The sequence below is a fragment of the Aquarana catesbeiana genome, linkage group LG04, assembly GCF_042186555.1.
Source record: "Aquarana catesbeiana isolate 2022-GZ linkage group LG04, ASM4218655v1, whole genome shotgun sequence".
In the NCBI taxonomy this organism is placed as follows: Eukaryota; Metazoa; Chordata; class Amphibia; order Anura; family Ranidae; genus Aquarana; species Aquarana catesbeiana.
The window spans coordinates 314490392-314509564 of record NC_133327.1 but is presented as its reverse complement, the minus strand read 5'-3'; the positions used below and the strand labels follow the sequence as shown (position 1 = coordinate 314509564).

The 19173-nt window shown below is 39.3% G+C and overlaps 1 protein-coding gene across 2 annotated transcripts in view; it reads left to right on the top strand.

The window, feature by feature from the left end:
• Positions 1-19173, top strand: part of IMPG1 (interphotoreceptor matrix proteoglycan 1) — a 439262-nt gene that overhangs the window by 96927 nt on the left and 323162 nt on the right. For both annotated transcript variants that reach the window (XM_073626835.1, XM_073626834.1), the window contains exons 3-4: positions 8742-8908; positions 12466-12494. In XM_073626835.1, the coding sequence (XP_073482936.1) occupies positions 8742-8908; positions 12466-12494 (196 nt within the window). The remainder of the gene's footprint in view (positions 1-8741; positions 8909-12465; positions 12495-19173) is intronic.

Genomic DNA, 19173 nt, shown 5'->3' with positions numbered 1-19173 from the left:
GCGGCGATCTGTGATTTTTATCGTGACTGTGACCTTATGGCGGACACATTGGACAATTTTGACACATTTTTGGGACCATTGTTATTTTTACAGCGATCGTGCTATAAAATTGCATTGATTACTGTAAAAATGACACTGGCAGTGAAGGGGTTAACCACTAGGGGGCTAGGGAGGGGTTGAGTGTGTCCTGGGGAGGGTTTCTAACTGTTAGGGGGATGGGCTACGAATGACACTTCACTGATCATAGCTCCTGATCACAGGGAGCTATGATCAGTGACAGTGGCACTAGACACATGCTTGTTTACATTAGCATCTCCCCGTTCTTCAGCTCCGTGAGACGATCGCGGGTACCCCTGCAGCGATCGAGTCTGCCGGACCCACAATCCGACTCACAGAGCTCCCGGCAGGGTCGCGCGCGTGCCGCCGGCGGCGTGCATGGGACAACACGACGGCAATACGCCCATTTGTCCAGCCGTGCCATTCTGCCAACATATATGTACATGTGGCGGTCAGCAAGTGGTTAACAACACACCATTTCACCATAAGTGCTCTGGACACCTCCACCATTCAGATGCACTTACCAAATATTTAGACCCGCCAAAGCTAAGGTCAAACACGCTGGAAGAATTAATCACCACTACCAATTATTAAAAATAGCTCTGATGCCTTTAAACTTCTGCTTTCCTTTAAATAGGGACACACTCCATCCATGCAGATTCTCCTTTCTTTACTGACCAATGCTCAGGAGGAAGGCAGAAAAGGAAAAGTAGCAGTTTGCAGTAGCTTCAAATCAGTTTTATTAAAAACACTTAAAATATACTCACAAGCTTCTTGAAGCAAACAGACATTCAGATAAAACAAAAATGCTGTCCGCTGACCGTGTGATGTCATCACCGCTACAGACCCCATCCTTAGGGGGGGTCTGTAGCAGTGATGTCACAACGAGGTCAGCAGGCAGTGGCCACCATTTTTGTTTTATCTGAATGTCTGTTTGCTTCTGGAAGCTTGTAAGTATATTTTAAGTATTTTAATAAAACTAATTTATGTTAGAAGGTTATTACAGTGCAGCACTTTTTTTATTCAAATAGTTTCTATGTACACCGAGGTATTGGGTATACTTGTGAGTGCTGCTATTGTATCCAATTGATTTATTTATATTTGGCTAATGGTTTATTAGCACTTAGCACAGTTTTTCACATTTAACCACTTGCCGCCCGCCATATAGCAAATTGATGGCGGCAAAGTGGTTTCAATATCCTGACTGGGCATCATATGAAGTCTTCAGGATATTAAGCCGCCGTGCTCCCCCGGGGGCACGCATTGCGATGATCGTTCTTGCGGTGTGTCTGTCTGACACACCGCAACTACGATCTTGGGAAAGAGTCTCTGACAGGAAGAGCCGGTGATCGGCTTTTCCTCACTCGCATCTATCATACGCGAGTAGAGGACAGCCGATCGGCTGCTCCTCTGACAGGGGGGGTCTGTGCTGATTGATTATCAGCGCAGACCCCCCGAGGATGACCACCCAGGACCACCAGGTATGCCACTAGGACCGCAAGGGATGTCACCACAAGGTATGCCACCCTAGACCACCAGGGATGCCAATAAGTGTCCACAATGAATGCCAATCAGTGCCCACAATGGATGCAAATCAGTGCCCACAATGGGAATCACTGAGTGGCAGGCATTGTTGTTTGCACTGATTGGCATCCATCAGTATCATACATAATAGTACATCAGTGCCACCTATCAGTGCCCATCCATGCCCATCCGTGCCACCTATCAGTGCCCATCTGTGCCACCTATCAGTGCCCATCCGTGCCGCCTATCCGTGCCCATCCGTGCCGCATATCAGTGCCACCTATTAGTGCCCATCAGTGCCGCCTATCAGTGCTGCATATTAGTGCCCATCATCAGTGCCCATCAATGCCACCTCATCAGTGCCACCTCATCGGTGCCCATCAGTGCCGCCTTATCAGTGCCCGTCAGTGCAGCCCCATCAGTGCCCATCAGTGAAGGAGAAAACTTACTTATTTACAAAGTTTTGTAACTGAAACAAAAAACTTTTTTTTTTCAAAATGTTCGCTTTTTTTATTATTTTAGCAGAAAATAAAAATTGCAGAGGTGATCAAATACCCCCAAAAGAAAGCTCTATTTGTGGGAACAAAATGATAAAAATGTAGTTTGGGTACAGTGTAGCATTACCGAGCAATTGTCATTCAAAGTGCTACAGCGCTGAAAGCTGAAAATTGGTCTGGGCAGGAAGGTGTATAAGTGCCCTGCATTGAAGTGGTTAATCACAATGCTAAGCACAGCTGTTATGAATGAAACCCATTCATAACATTTGCATAGGGACCCCAGCCAACACAAGCCGCTGTATCTGGTGGACACAGCGGTTGCAGGAGTGACGAGCTGTGCATCCATCAGCTAGCGACATACTTGTGCGTGATTGATGGCAAGTGGTTAAAGACAAGATAAACATTCCTGATTGCACCTTGTGTTTTTCACCTGCATAAAATGTGCATTGATCATGTAGTTCCTTGGTGTTATTTGTTTCCCAGTGTGCACAGCCTATAGTAGAGTAAATCTTCAGATACCTGTGTCAGAAGTGTCCGTGTTTAAACATGAGGGATGTGGCATAGCACTGCACAGGTTAATGCATGAACCTATGCATATCTCACAATATCTGGGTTTCTCAGTCTTATGTTGGTGCAGGTGAGAGCTACACAGTAATTAGATCTGACACAAACACTAGCAAGCAAAGTATTCACAGGGACACAGGGAGCTCACCCATGCAGTGTTTTATCTCATTAGCACTCCCATGCAACACTGAGGGCAAAGAGGCATGCTTCGAATGCCGTAACCTAGAACAAGAAGTGTCCCCTTTGGTGCATAGGGACCAGTTAACTGAAGCTATATATGGACATAAGGGAATCGAGCCACGACACTAAAAACTGCAGCCACAACATGTGAGCCCGTCAGTACAGGGTAAGGTAAACAAACAACACAGGGAATATAACTACACCAATACCTAGTTAAAATAATTAAAACATTTAAGAGTGTACAATGTCTTTAATTTTTTATAAATAATATATCATAAAATTATCTGTTACCTACATATTTTGCTGTGTATTCATTTTATTTAATTGTAAATATAAATTATGTCTGGAATGTAAATCAGCTCAGGCAATAGCTTTTTGCATATGTTTAAAAAAACAGTCAAAAGAAAATACTGAAAGAAAGCATGGGGACATTCCTAAATCTATCTTGCCTACCAAGTACTGTAAATACTGCTCAGATAACTAAATATTGTTTGGATGTACACAATCAAAATGAGAGAGTAAGCAGAAACATGCCCTATAAAAAATCAGCTGAAAGTACATGATCTGTGATAAAACTGGTAAAATTTTACATCAGCAGGAATTTCTAAACATTACAAGACTAGAAACTGATCTCAGCATTTCTACTTTATCAAATTCCAAAGCAGTGGCTAAACAAACAATATTAGCCATCTGAGCAGGGTTGTCCATTTAACCTCACATCTCTTCTGTTTTGAGAATCCTAGGGTTTTCTGCTTTTTAGGCAAGTACACCAATTTCCACACTCAACTCATGCTAAGTCTAATCACCCACATTATGAAAAGTGGGATAACAGTGATATAATGCAGGTTTTATATCACAAATACCACACTGAACTGCCTGTTGTTGACCACAAGATGCTTTTAGCCATATTGCCCTTTTCTTTTATACCCATGTTTTTTCCAGCTGATTAACTCATTTGGATTTCAGTATCACTTTTAGGCAAATATGTCTGACAGCTGGTCTTATTTTCCTATTATTCTGTGTCTCTGACTGTCAATCTTCTATCCTTTTTCTCATGTCCCTCCCTCTTTAAACCTAAAGTGGTTGTAAACCTGAGTCATGGAATTTGAGTAAAGCACATTTATCTGCAGTGTTTACTTATCCCTCATCAAAGCTCTAAGTGTAATTTCTCTCTGGTGCTTCGTTTCTCTGTTATCAGCATGAGTCACTTCTGAGAAGTGACTCGTACTGTGACGGAATTTTTTATGGAATGTTTGATGGAAGTGGGGGGTGGAAGAGCTCAGAACAAAATGTGCCTATTCACAACACAGTTCTGCTGTGTGGCAGGGGTGTGTTTGTTTCCTCCAATCAGCTCTCACACAGTTAAATTTCAGTCTCTCCGACCTCTTCTCTGTACTGCTGATAGATGAAGAAAGATTTATTACATAATCTGTACTATTGAAAAGGTATAGAGAAGGGGAGACTACAGATAAAGAAGTAAATGGGGAGAGAAGACACAGCGCCTTTAAGTGCAGTATGTATTGAACCAGTTCAATCATAAGAGGTCAACTATTCACAGGAAAACTTACAAGCAGCGCATTGTATGACATGGTTGTCCTGATAATATATTAATGTAGACCCGCACCTTGTATACTTAACACATTGGTTAGGATGCCCCTTTAGTGGCTTCTGTGCCTGGGCATGGACTTCTGAGTCCCAGCACACATATACCACACTCAAGATGGCTCACCTAATGGCCTGAAGAAGGAGCATGCATTCTTCGAATGTGAAGCTTCCTCCTCCGCTTCATACTTGGAAGTGACATCATCCCCGAGCCTCCAGCGTTCTCCTCTGCCTGGACCGAGGTGCCAGTGCTGGATGCCACCTGTACAAGCCACCAGCTGGACATCCAGAGACGCAGGCACAGCGGGACTGCTCTCTTGGATCTATAGAGCAGGACAACCATGTTATACAATGCACTGTTTTTAAACTTTCCTGTGAGTAGCTGACTTCTTATGATCAAACTGCTTACATACATACTGCACTTAGAGGCCCTGTGTCTTCTTTCCCCATTTGTCCACAGAGTTCTCTTCTAGCTCCTCTACACTGGCTGCCTCCAGTGCTGCACTATGGACTTGTTATAGACTGTTATAGACTGTTTTACTGTCTTTTTTGCTCATGCTCAGATACTGCATTATCTGTATATATTGTTCGGACACAGAGATTCCCCTATTGCCTTCTTGATGAGATATCACTCAGTGTTGTGGCCAGTTTCACTTTATTGCCAGGGTTTTCCCCCTTTGTGCGCAGCGTTTACACTCACCTGTCAGTAGATAAACAAGTAATACCTATGTAGGAGGATTTGTTTCATCTCTGAGTATCATCTGAGGCTGTTCACTTCACTGGGTATATGTGAGGGTTTGCATCCACTTTAACATGGATCAGCCAGAACTTGTAATTTTACCACCATCATAATCTAATTCCCTGACTGAAATGGATTACTGTAGATAACACCGCAACAACTCTAGCTCCCCATGATGACTCATTTGCCATTCTATTTGATTCCACTTACACATTCAAACCTTGTGTTCATTCACCAAATATTTTCTGTTGTCTCTGCCTTAAAACATGTCTGATATATATGCAGAATTGCTACTGAATGTTCTCATATCCTGGTTTGAGGTTTGTAACATCCCCACTTAAACCGCCGAAAGACAGAAAGCACCAAACCATTATGAACTCTGCTGCTTGATTTGTTCATCTCTAGTCTCACTTGTAAGGTATTGCTCCTGTTTGATAGTACTTCCACTGACTTTCAATTTCTCAAATTTTAACACTAACCTATAAAGCTCTCCTTGTGCCAACCCCCTTATACAGTTCTCACTAAATGTAGTTTCCTAAAATGTTCTTTATTTGGCCAATAATAAACAGCTATACAATAAAATAAACTACCTGCTTAGCTGGATGTTTCATGTATCGGGCATAACTTTATACCATACCTAATACTTGATACATAGGGAGAAATTTACTAAAACTGGAGCATGCAAAATCTGGTGCAGCTCTGCATGGAAACCAATCAGCTTCCAGCTTTTATTGTCACAGCTTAATTGTACAAGCTGAAGTTAGAAGCTGGTTGGCTGCCATACACAGCTGCACCAGATTCTGAGTGATACAGTTTTAGTAAATCACCCCCATTGTCTTTTTGCATTTGGTTTATATTATTCATTATATTTACATGTTCTGTCCCAAAATCTTGTACATACAAAAAAAGAATTCCCAGTAGGCCAGCACCAAAATTTGTTCTCAGAAGCTGTATTTGCAGGCTTTTACAAAATGGTAGATAAATTCTCTCAATTGATGTAATGTACCTCTTAGCTAAAGAAGGTCATATGAATTAATTTTAAAATCAGACCCTTGCAGATTCCTGAATAAAACTACCACTACCAAGCCAGATTATATCTCAAACAGTTAAGCAGTGTTCTTGTTTAGCATAAAGGATGAAAAAAGAGAGTCTTGAAGTGGCGAATTATCCTTCGTTTAAAGAAAATATTAGAATGATAAAATATTAGTAATTCCTATGCAGCATGACTGGATCTCAAACCACACATTGTAACACTCCACCTGACAGTGATTTTCACTTCTGTTATCTGGAATGTTATTACATGCTTGAGACCCATTGCGTGTTATGAAAATGTTCTTGTCAGTTACAGTGGTTAAGTAGTTAAAATATTACAATAAGTACACCCCCGAGGAGTGACTCCGAGGATTGAATTACCATAAAAAATAAAACTAAAGGAGAGGTGGTATCCCAAAGAGCCAAGTGTGGGGGGGGGGGGGGGTACGTCAACATTTGCATAATTTAAATATTAGCTATACTATTAGCAGTTGCTGGATTTCAAGGCCAGCAACAACATGTCCTAATAATTCAAGTCAGCTTGGAAGTTTTATAGTGTATACATGTGTTCAGTCCACGCCTGTGTTGAATGTAGTAGCACAAAGCAATCCCAGTCCTTATCTTTTTTCCCACATCCCTGGTTGTTAGGCAACTGGCGTAGTAGCACTGGACAAGCTGTGTGCTGAAAGGGTCAATGTCACCTAAAATGTCAACATGAAGTGAGCCATTGATTTTTTGTATGGGATATCAGACTTAGACCACCAGTCAATTAGCCAGTAAACCACCCAGAAATTTGGCAATGATTCAAAGTGAGACATTATCTGGACCCAGCAGCCTGAGTAAGAGGGACCTATTGCTTGTAAAACATGAAATATTAAACAGGATACCCTAAACAACACCCCATATAAATCTAAACATATTTAGTGCATACCGTTTATAAAGATAATGCTTTGCTTAGCTGAGTGTACCTTGCAGAGAAGCTCAGGAACTGGCTATATTTTGGCAGAAATGTTCATATCACATAGTAGGTCAAAAGAAAATCATTGCGCAGTTAGTTGTGTTCCTGGAGCTTAGCTTTTTATGCAGCTTAGCAGCAATAAAAAATGCAACTATTCTATTAAAAGATAATCTTCATGTGCTGTATGAACTTCAAGTTATCAATGTATACAAGTGCAGAGGACCTTTTATTAGAGTAACAATGATCTGAGAATTGAGAAGAAGGACATATAAATGAAAATGGGATCCTGTAGAACAGCCTTAATTGTCATCTGTACTTTACCCTTAACATCTAGCACTAGAGACAAACAATTTTTTCATAAAATAACATAAAAATGCATTCATGTTTTCCGTCTCCATTTTCTTAACCAACCATGGATCCCAAAAGGTCTGGCATAACTCTACTCAGGGCTCCAGCAAAAAAAACACCCAGGATCTGCTCATACTGAAGAACTGGGATACATAACATTCACTTGTTTTTCTCCATGATTGAGAGCTGAAGGCTCCAATTGAAATGGAATATAGATTTTAAGCTGTCAAATATTTTAGATTATGGTTGAGTCATAGAATGTTCCAGGTGGCATGTCTGCAACTATTTTCTCTCTTCAATGCAGCACAGCCAATTCACTGCTGGATTGCATGATGGTACGCATGACTGCATAAAAGGGTTGGTAAGTTGCATCAGAGGTCAAAGAAGCAAACCAGCCACGTGAGACACAAGTCTCTGTATTTAAGTTGGAGGCAAATGATGTCCATGACAAAACCGCATGCTACTAAAACATTTATTCATTTTGATTTAGTTATTCATCCATGGCAATACACTGCATAAATAAATCAAATGTGCTAAGTTACAGAAAATACAATAAAATAAAGATAGAGGGTAGGATTTGGAGAAGGATAGGGTGAAAGTTTAGCATATTGTAGGATGTTTTTTTTTTAGCAGTAAAATCCATGACCCATTTTTAGAGAGGCAACATCAACCAAATGTTTTTGACAGTTATAAACTGAAAAGTCTATGCACCGCCATTTTAATAGGTCACTCCTGGCTAAAGGATTCATGTAATTTAAAACATGGAGGTTACATTGGGCTGCACTGATGTTTCCCAATGCTTTCCCTGTTCAATTTATTTTATTCTACCAGTGCCATAGGACTTTTTAGAGAATGCTGTGAATTTTCTGGTTTATTTGTTTTACACAGAATGAAACAATGTTTTTGTAGGTTAGAGCTTTCATGTTTCCGGATGCATTATGTATTTTTATCTAACTTATAATAACAAACTAATATTCTACAGCTACATTTCAGATTATATAACAAGCTGTTTCAAAATGCTAGCAATAAACAATACATTAAATCACAACACGTGGCCAAATAAGTACTTTAGAAAATTGTAAAACTACAAAATTAGCAGTATAAATGTACTGCAAATGAATGATTAAGATAATTTTTAAAATGAACATTGACAATACATGCATTTCCAGAAAAAGCACAGTCTAACAATTCTCTCTTTGTAAAATTCTCTCTTTGCAATAAATATATTTTACAATTACAGTCTGTCAAGAAGCAGTATGGGAAGCATTCCGAATCTTTATGGATCGAATACCTCAGACCACAGAATACCAGAACTGGGTCGATGCATGTCAACAGGAAACATTTTGTATATTTGAAATTGGGAAAAATTTCAGTAGCTCTCAAGAACATTTGGATATTGTTCAGCAGGTGAGAATTTGATACACAATAAGGAACTATGTGAAGCTTTAAGTTTTGAATGATTCAGCTGTTAGAACTGTATTGTAATTTTGCCATTGTTATCCATATTTTATCTACAGTATATTGAGCTATGCACGAATCTAGCATGACTAGTTTGTGTTTTTATTTAGCGCTATTTAATATATGTAGGTTATTTAACATCTCTTAAAAGAGGGCAATTATTCTTCATGTTTAACAAAATGTTAGGTTCTCTCCATGTCCTCAATGAGATTTGTGTGTCAGATTGTAACTGCTTTCTGTAATCCCACAAAGCAGAATTTTCATTCCCTCCTATCCAGTTGAATATGTGTAACCTGGACAGGAAGTGACTGAAACTGTCCCTAATATAGTTTTATAGCATATTTTATAGTAATGTATAGCTTTCAATGCTGCTTCTGTCCCAGGTGGGGTGATTTCCATTCACTCCCTGTTCTGTTTGATGTCTTTTAATTAAATAGGAACCAGGAAGATGTTTCCTTTTTTTCCTGTTCTGTCTGGCACCTGTCCAATAGACAGGAAGTAAGGAAAGATCTTACAAATGGGGAAGCCGAATCAAGCAATTGACAGAGGTTCCTTTCATACTATTTGCAAATTTATTTAAACACATTTTTTGATTAAGTATGTTTACATATAGGCAGCAATATCATATATGTCAAACCACACTAGTTTTGCTATATTGAATAAACACAACACACTATGAATAAATCCAGAAAAAAGATAGAGCCAGCTTGTACTGTCAGATGCCAATATTACTAATGCCCACATAACATAACTTTGCTTGTGTATGAGAAGCATTAAATACTGGTCTCCCAGAACAAAGATGAAAAAACTAAAGGGACCCTGTTTCCAGACCATTTATTTCAAGAAAAATCTTCCCATAAGATTATTTTATATTTCACATATTGCATTTATATCCTTTACCTGAAAAGGCATCCCTTGTGTACACCTCCAAAGACTAATCCTTCGCACTCCATCTTGGATGTGATGTTAACAGCCTCAGCAAACTCAAAAGCTGTCACTCTATAGTATTCCTCTTCACTCCTCCCCTTACAGCTTTATAAAAGTTTAGATAGGGAGGTAAAGGAAGGGGTGGGGGGGCTTGGCCAGCACTGAAAGTAATTAAACAATTCTAGAGGAAATGGCTATGATGTGCATGGAGGGAGGAATTTTTTTCTAGCAAGTTCAAGGGCAGATTTCAAGTGAATTAAAAAAAATATATATGAAAAATAAATGCAGTAAAAAATAGGCATTTAAATGCTAAATTTACCTTAAAAAAAAAAAAAGTGCACATGATTTTGCATGTAAAAAGGTCTGCAAAGCTTTACCCCCTTGATCCAATGCAATGTCAGGCTCCTGCAGACACTCAGTGTATCTGTCTGGCTGTACCACTTATGCATGCAGACAGTTACTGAACTACGAGGGCGCTCATCAGCACTTTCGTAGTTTTTTGAAAACTACAAGCCATCTGCAGAGATGGCGGATGGGAATTGCAGTTTATTTATTCAAAGATTGCTGTGAATGAATGGCGCAGCTGTGCCCTACACAGCCATGCTATTTTTAACTTTTTATAGTGAATGCAGGGAGAGGAACCCCTGCCTGCTGTCATGGGGGAAGTGGGGGGGTTGAGGGTAAGTTGGCTGCTGCACAGTAGCATGTTAAATGTTACACCCTAGATACAGGTGTGACATTTAACATGTTACAAAAGGTGAGCTTTAATTTTAACTTTTACCTGCATTTACTTAGGTCGGTGATGGGAAAAAAAAGTAATATACAATTTTTATTGAAAACATGGCATTTTTTGACTAATGAATAATGTATACACTGTTTTATATTATCCAGTGCTAAGGGTGACTTCAATCGCCATCATTTTTTAATGCTAATACTGAACAGCAAATTGTTGAAAAATATCAATCTATTTATACATGAGACTTTTTACTAAAGCTCTTATCTATAACATGTATTTTTCATTTAGTGGCTTTCTAATTAGTTTGAAATTATTTATATACACTCATAAAGAGAGTGACACACTTTTGCAATCACATATTTTTAATAGATATAATTGGAACTGATATTGAAATCACTTTCAATGTAATACTTTTAATTAATGTATAATATATTTATGGACATTTCAGATTTGTGTAGATACTGGTGGTTTTGTGCCAACAACTTATTCACATTTCTCCAAAAGGAGCTGTTTTCCACAGATCTTTGCTTCTGTCTGGTCCTACAAGGCCGTATTAGTGATGATAATGAAAAATATCAAGAGATCATGATTTTGCTTGCCAGTGAGCAAGAAAACTGATGTATCAATTGTGGATGTAAATAGCCTTTCAAAAAACACTGTAGCACAGTGACTTATTTAATCAATAAAATGCACACCTCTCTTTTTTTTTATCAGTCACATACTATTTGTATAAGACATTTTTTTTCTGCTGAACAAAAGCTAATCAAACTTATGCATGATCCTGCATAATGGTGCTTACATGCAAATAAGGCAAGTTCTTGAATCCCAGCGGAAAAATGCTGACCATTTTTATAGCTTTCTAATAATATTTTCCTGCACTGCCACATTAGTCTTATGACAATGTGTATGCCTCCAACAGGTGTTTCTAATCAGCAATAATATTGTAATGCATGTGCACATTATAAACAGCAAATACTCAATCATCTCAAAATCCATTTAACCTCTTGACGACCAGCCGCCGCAGTTATACAGCATGATCACTACACAGAGAGCCAGAATGGGGATCTGTCAATGTAAACAAACAGATCCCCGTTCAGTTAGGGGAGTAGAGAGAGATTGTCTGTTCCTAGTGATCAGGAACAGCAATCTCTCTGTACTCTCTGTCAGTACACGGCCCCCACAGTTAGAAACACATCCCTAGGGAGAACTTAATCGCCCCCTAGTGTTAACCCCTTCCCTGCCAATGCCATTTATACAGTGATCAGTGGCTATTTTTAGCTCTAATCACTGTAATAATGTCACTGGTCCTAAAAAAGTGTCAAAAGTGTACAATCTGTCTGCCTCAATTTCACAGTCCCGCTAAAAATCACTGATCAGTAATACTAGTAATCGCCATTACTAGTAAAAATAAATTAATAATTAAAATGCCATAAATATATCCCCTATTTTGTAGACGCTATACATTTTGCGCAAACCAAGCAATATACGCTTATTTCGATTGTCTTTTTTTTACCAAAAATATGTAGAAGAATACATATTATAGCAAAAAGTGAAAAATATTGTTTTTTTTTTTCAAAATCATCGGTCTTTTTTGTTTATAGCGCAAAAAATAAAAATTGCAGAGGTGTGGGAAATAAAGGACATCAATTTTGTTTGTGTACAGCATCGCATGACCTCGCAATTGTCAGTTAAAGCGAAGCAGTGCCGTATCGCAAAAAATGCCCTGGTCATTAAGGGGGTACATTTTTCCAGGGCTTCATATATTCACATGCTAGGCTAATATTTTTTGTTGTAAGCATTAAAAAATAATGAATTATAACAAAAGTATTTCTATCTTTAATAGAGAATAAAAGAAAAGAAAAACACTGAAAAGTAAGTATATCTTTGTATGGGGGCCCGTGGTGGTCCTACACTCTTCCTACTTTGCATCCGACCAGCCTAGGCCTCGCTAACTGACCTCCTCTGCCCCCCCCCCCCCCCCCGACCTGGCAGAACCTCTTTTCAACCTCTTTTCTACCTATTCTGCACCTTATTTTCCTTTTCCATCTTTCCTTCTCATCTCTTGTGTCCCTCCTTTGCCATCTGTCCTCCCTTTTTTAAAAATTATTTTATTTTCTCATTTTTGTTTTTTGCTTGCTCGTATGACCCGATCCAAGTTTTGTTTCTCTGAAATTTTTGTGGGCTACTCCACACCCCAACCCCTGAGCAGTTAAGCTCAGTCACCCTATGTTGAACCCCAGCCTTGGCCAGAGGGTTGTTGATGTTCAACAGTTCTTTCTACCTTTCTAATACGTTTCCAATGTGTATTATTAAGTTGTACCATGTTATGCTTACTGCTTATATCCCCTGCGTGGGATCATTACAGTTGTTCTTGCTTCTCATATGTTTCAATAAAAAAAATGTACCAGAAAAGTAAGTATCTTTAACAAATAGCACAATAGAGTATGGGCAATTTAGAGAGTGATGTAATTTGTAAAGCTTGGTAATTTCATTATAGCAGTAAAGGATATCAGACTGATTGGATGCATTTCCACTGGAGCTGTGGAATAGATATAAATGTACCTTTTTTACATCACTTGCATAAACTATAGCTTTATTTTAATTATTATCCAATAAATGTCAGTATTAATTTGTATTTAAGTTACAATAAAAGTATAGTAAATTTAATTAATAAATTAGCAGTCTCTTAAAGTAAAAGAGTTTTTTTATGCTGGTCACGAACACCAGAAGCCTTATGTAGTAAAAGGTTGCAAAGCTTTAAAGCAGTCTTACATAATGGCTAAAGCTGGCCATAAATGGTCTGACTATTTTTCCTGCAACCCATCAGTCTTGATGGGGGAATCAATCCCATGGAGCTATTGTGTTCACCCAGTGGGAAAGAAGAATTCACAGTGATTATTGATAGAGGGTATAGCCCATGGCATTAATGACGTGAAAAATCTGACAGGCTGGTTGTACCCAATGCATACATGGTTCGAATTTCAATTCAAACCATCTATGGCCAGCTTAACACTTTCCAGGCTCTGGCAGCCTGAACTGACTGGTCCCATATGTTAGGGTTCGCAGCTTTGTCTGTTTCTCTCTGTAAGTGCTGGATAGATGGGAGTGGGTTAAGATATCCATCTTTGCTTCCTGCCATGGTACCTAATCACACAGGAAGTAAGGCAAAAACACTTTAGGAAGGACTTAGACAGTACAAACAGATTATATATAAGTCAAATTATGATAAATTCAGTGAACATGCTGACTTCAGCTCAGTTGCAAAGATTTCTAGACAATAGTATTAGCGTACTGATTGATTTCAGCTGCTGCCTGTTAAATGTCACATGTCTCCTGTCTGTTTCTCGGCACAGTGGTGTAGTGGTTAGCAGTTTCACCTGGCAGCAAAAGGGTCGCTGGTTCAAATACCGACCACGACACTACCTGCCTGGAGTTTGCATGTTCTCCCTGTGCCTGCGTGGGTTTCCTCTGGGTACTTTGGTTTCCTCCCATACTCCAAAGACATGCTGTTAGGTTAATTGGATCCTGTCTAAATTGGCCCGTGTATGTATGAATTTTAATTAGGGATCTTAGATTGCAAGATCCTTGGGGGGTAGGGACTGATGTGAATGTACAATGTGTATGTAAAGCGCAATATTTTATTATGTCTTTTCATGTGACAACACTGAAGAAATTACACTTTGCTACAATGTAAAGTAGTGAGTGTATAGCTTGTAAATTTGCTTTCCCCTCAAAATAACTCAACACACAGCCATTAATGTCTAAACCGCCGGCAACAAAAGTGAGTAAACCCCTAAGTGGAAATGTCCAAATTGGGCCCAATTAGCTATTTTCCCTCCTCGGTGTCATGTGACTCGTTAGTGTTACAAGGTCCCAGGTGTGAATGGGAAGCAGGTGTGTTAAATTTGGTGTTATCATTCTCACTCTCTCATACTGGTCACTGGAAGTTCAACATGGCACCTCATGGCAAAGAACTCTCTGAGAATCTGAAAAAAACAATTGTTGCTCTACATAAAGATGGCCTAGGCTATAAGAAGACTGCCAAGACCCTGAAACTGAGCTGCAGCCAGTGGCCAAGACCATACAGCAGTTTAACAGGACAGGTTCCACTCAGAACAGGCCTCACCATGGTCGACCAAATAAGTTGAGTGCACATGCTCAGCGTCATATCCAGAGGTTGTCTTTGGGAAATAGACGTATGAGTGCTGCCAGCATTGCTGCAGAGGTTGAAGGGGTGAGGGGGTCAGTCTGTCAGTGCTCAGACCATACACCGCGCGCTGCATCAAGTTGGTCTGCACTGCTGCCATCCCAGAAGGAAGCCTCTTCTAAAGATGATGCACAAGAAAACCTGCAGTTTGCTGAAAACAAGCAGACTAAGGACATGGATTACCAGAACCATGTCCTGTGGGGTCTGATGAGATCAAGATAAACTTACTTGATTCAGATGGTGTCAAGCGTGTGTGGTGGCAACCAGGTGAGGAGTACAAAGACAAGTGGGGCTGCATGAGTGCTGCTGGCACTGGGGAGTTACAGTTCATTGAGGGAACCATAAATGCCAACTTGTAATGTGACATACTGAAGCAGAGCATGATCCCTCCCTTCGGAGACTTGGCCGCAGTATTCCAACATAAGGACCCCAAACACACCTCCAAGACAGTGCTGGAAAATAATGGTGGCCACACAAAATATTGACACTTTGGGCCCAATTTGGACATTTTCACTTAGGGGTGTACTCATGTTTGTTGCCAGTGGTTTAGACATTAATGGCTGAGTGTTGAGTTATTTTAAGTTATACAATCTGTACACTCACTACTTTACATTGTAACAAAGTGTCATTTCTTCAGTGTTGTCACATGAAAAGATAGAATAAAATATTTACATAAATGTGAGGGGTGCACTCACTTTTGTGAGATACTGTGTGTATGTGTGTGTGTATATATATATATATATATATATATATATATACACACACATACACACAGTATCTCACAAAAGTGAGTGCACCCCTCACATTTATGTAAATATTTTTCAAAATAACAAGAACAAAACTTTCAAACAAACAAAAAAAATTATATATATAAAAAATTTTTTGTTTGTTTGAAAGTTTTGTTCTTGTTATTTTGAAAGTTTATAGATAAATAGTTATTTTATATCTGTTTCGTACTTATTGTAGAACTACCTTTTAATAAATGAAAAAGCTTTCCCAAAACTATGGAATAGGTAAACATACAATTGTCAGAAACCATGAACCAGACCAAGACAGAAGTACAGTAAAATCACACTTGTTTATTAATTTAAACAAAAGGTAAATAGAGTACGCGTAGTCAAAGCATAGCCAGAGTCCAGTAACCGGATCGGGTAATAAGCCAAGCCAGAGTTCAGTAACCAGATCGGGTAATCAGCCAGGCCAGAAGTCAGGGATCCAAGTAGAGGAACAGCAAGCAGGATAAGGAGCCAGAAGAGATGTCAGCAAAGCCAGTCTTTAAACAGGAACGCAGGAGATGGTTTCTTGTGATGTGACCAAGACGAAGGCAGGAATGAAGTGAGCTGCAGATCTTTAAGTAGGAGGGACTGACGAGCATATCAACAACAGCTGGTTAACTGTGGAGAGAGATAAGAGCTGGCAATTAGTCGACAGCTGAGCGGTCAGCTCAGAGAAGGAAGGGCTGAGCCAGCCCTGACAACAATACAGCAAATAAAGCTTGTTTTGAGGCTCCCTTTGTTGTATTAAAACCTTAAAGTGAGCTATGTATAAAATATGAGGGGCTTCTATCAGCATAGCTGAAAGCTGAACTATCTGACCATGTAAAAACGAGTCTAGGGTTTAGTTTACTGGATGGAAAGAAGACAAGACATTATCAAATCTAATATTTAATCTTTAAAAAAGTATTTGTTTCCATTTTATTTTGATTCCACACCATAAAAAAGAAATAAATGCTTAAAAAAAAAACTTTTTACATTATCTTTACCACCCTTTGACCTTTGGGTAGTTTTCCAATCAATTTTTCAATGTGTTTCCAGAGGGGTACAGGATCAGGTGAAGCATTGCTCAATGGGCTCGCAGAAACTGATGCAGGCAAGGTTAAGCAAAGTTTTGGTGATAACTAATGGCCACAAAACTATTTAATTTAATGAACACTTTTGCCCTGAAACTTCAGAAGCCATTTGACCAGAAACTCCTTTAAGCATCCATGTAAACAAGGCCTTAAACCAAACTGTATGTATTCCTTTAAGGGCAAAGTAAGAAATGTGCTTGATATTGTAAAGTGAGCAATATAATAGTCTCACCAGGATGAGAAGCTTAAAGTATAAGGTTTTGTTTACTGCACAGTGTATTACATGCATGCACAATTGGAGCAGTATGAACATGTAAAACAGTTCAGGGCGAGCACCTCTTCATAAATGTAAGGATGCTACCCACTTAAAGAGCCATTAAAGGTAACCCTTTAGATGGATTTTAATTACCAGGAGGTAGCGTGGCTTCTCTATCATGTGACCACTGCAATTGTCTTTCACAATGATCATATGACTGGGAGCCTGTCCTGCTGGCTTCCAATTAGAAGTCATGACTGAGAGCTGTTGGTGACAGCTGAATCAGTGTGGTGGGAGTACACAGTGAACACGTTCTCAGCACACAACCTCAGACCATTGTGGACGCATATGTGCAGCGACTGAATATTAAAGCCACCACACCACCATTCCTGCCACTATGGCAAGAGGTTAAAGAAAAACATTTAAACCATGTAACTAAAAGATGTTTGCTGTAAAATCTACTGGTAGTGTTATATTCTTCATCCACTATCCAAAATATTCCTTCCCACCTCAAAGAAAAGAGGGACACATATCAGAATGCTATATCCCTTATGAGTGCAATAATTGGTTGCTCAATAAAAAGGCTCAATGTCTGGACAATCTGTCACCAGGCAGTATGCCTAGGGAGATGCAAATACCAACCATCATAAAGTTGTTGCTTGCATATAAACGTCAAAGGATCAGTTGGCCTTGTAGTTGTGATGTGGGAAGAGGAATGTCTTTTATGGAACCTGTGACTTTGTTTAGTTTTTTAGCTAATGCAGGTTTACTTTCAACAATCCTAAATGTAATATTAAAGGTTAGAAGCACATTGTTATGCACTGCCCATAGTGTACTGTCCATAGTTTTTTCGTGACGAAATTTCCTTTTACTAGTAAACAGATGGGTTCAGTCAGTGCAAAAACAAAATAACAATCCTATAATAAGCAGCTGAACACTCAAGGTGAATATATAGAAATCCTTGAATAAGCATATAAAATAGAAACTAGTGCAGCGCTAAAAACAAAAAAAACATAACACTAAAAATACATTAGGGTAATATCTGACAAATCAAACCATATAAATAGTCCTAGTTCATAAAGTATGAGAGCCAAAGATGACCTAAAAGATTACACCAAAAGGTAAGAGTAATCACCTCAGTAGTGATCAGGGTGCTTGGAAAACGTGGCAATTTATGTGCATCCCTATTAGTGCTTCCACTACCGTTTACACAGGCCGCTCACCCCACACTCTGAATTAACAGATAGGTAATTCAAGCATTCCCCACAAGGGCAATCAAAGGTGAAAGCTTGCCTCTAAACGGTCCAAGGATCGAAATCCAGCCTCTTTAGTGCAGCAACGGGGTGACACTCTCATACACAGTTGAGGGTAGTCATGTAAAATCAATAAAACGTACATAGTGCTCTCTGTTTTAACTAAAAGCATCTTTAATTAAAGTAAAAAATGTTACCCACAAACAAAGCACTGTATCCCCAGTGCTAGGATGCATAACGTGTGTCAAACGTCTCATCGAGACTAGGAAGGTGGCTGTAATGACATCATGGAGTCCTCCTGGTTGCGTATCATCCCTGTGGGCGGGACTTCCTCAGCAAGTACGTAGGCTCGTGAGTCAATGTCCTTTAACATGTACCACCTTGCATAATTAGCATCCGGAGCCCGCCCCCATAGTGTACATTGCCTTAACGTCAAGGACGCCTGAGAGGTGTGATTAGTATCCGGGTGCCGCCTCCTCATTGTATGCATTCCCATAGTAGCAGAGACACCCAATGGGCCGGAAGACATCGTCACATGACCAGCACACTAATCCAGCTCTACAATGAGGGCACCAGAGCCAGAAACCTTTCACATACATACAATATATGCACATAAATCTAAAAAACATTATTTAAAAAACTATTAAACCTTATTGTAAGGAAATCCTTTGCAACTCAAATAATTGGCCTTTATTGCATATCATTGATATTTAATGATCTGAAATGAAACAATTCAGATCGGATTCCACATTCAACCCTGTAGGTATCCCATCTTGGTTTCATACACCCAAGAGGATTCATGGTGACTCAGTTGCCAAATATAGTTGCCTCCTCTCCAATGATTGGTCACTTTCTCAACCCCCCAGAATTTTAACTTCATGAGGCTGTGTTTGTGAAACAGTTGAAAATGTTTGGAAACGTTATGAGTTTTAAGTCCCTTTTTTACATTGTTCACGTGTTCTCCAATCCTCACATGCAAGGAGGTC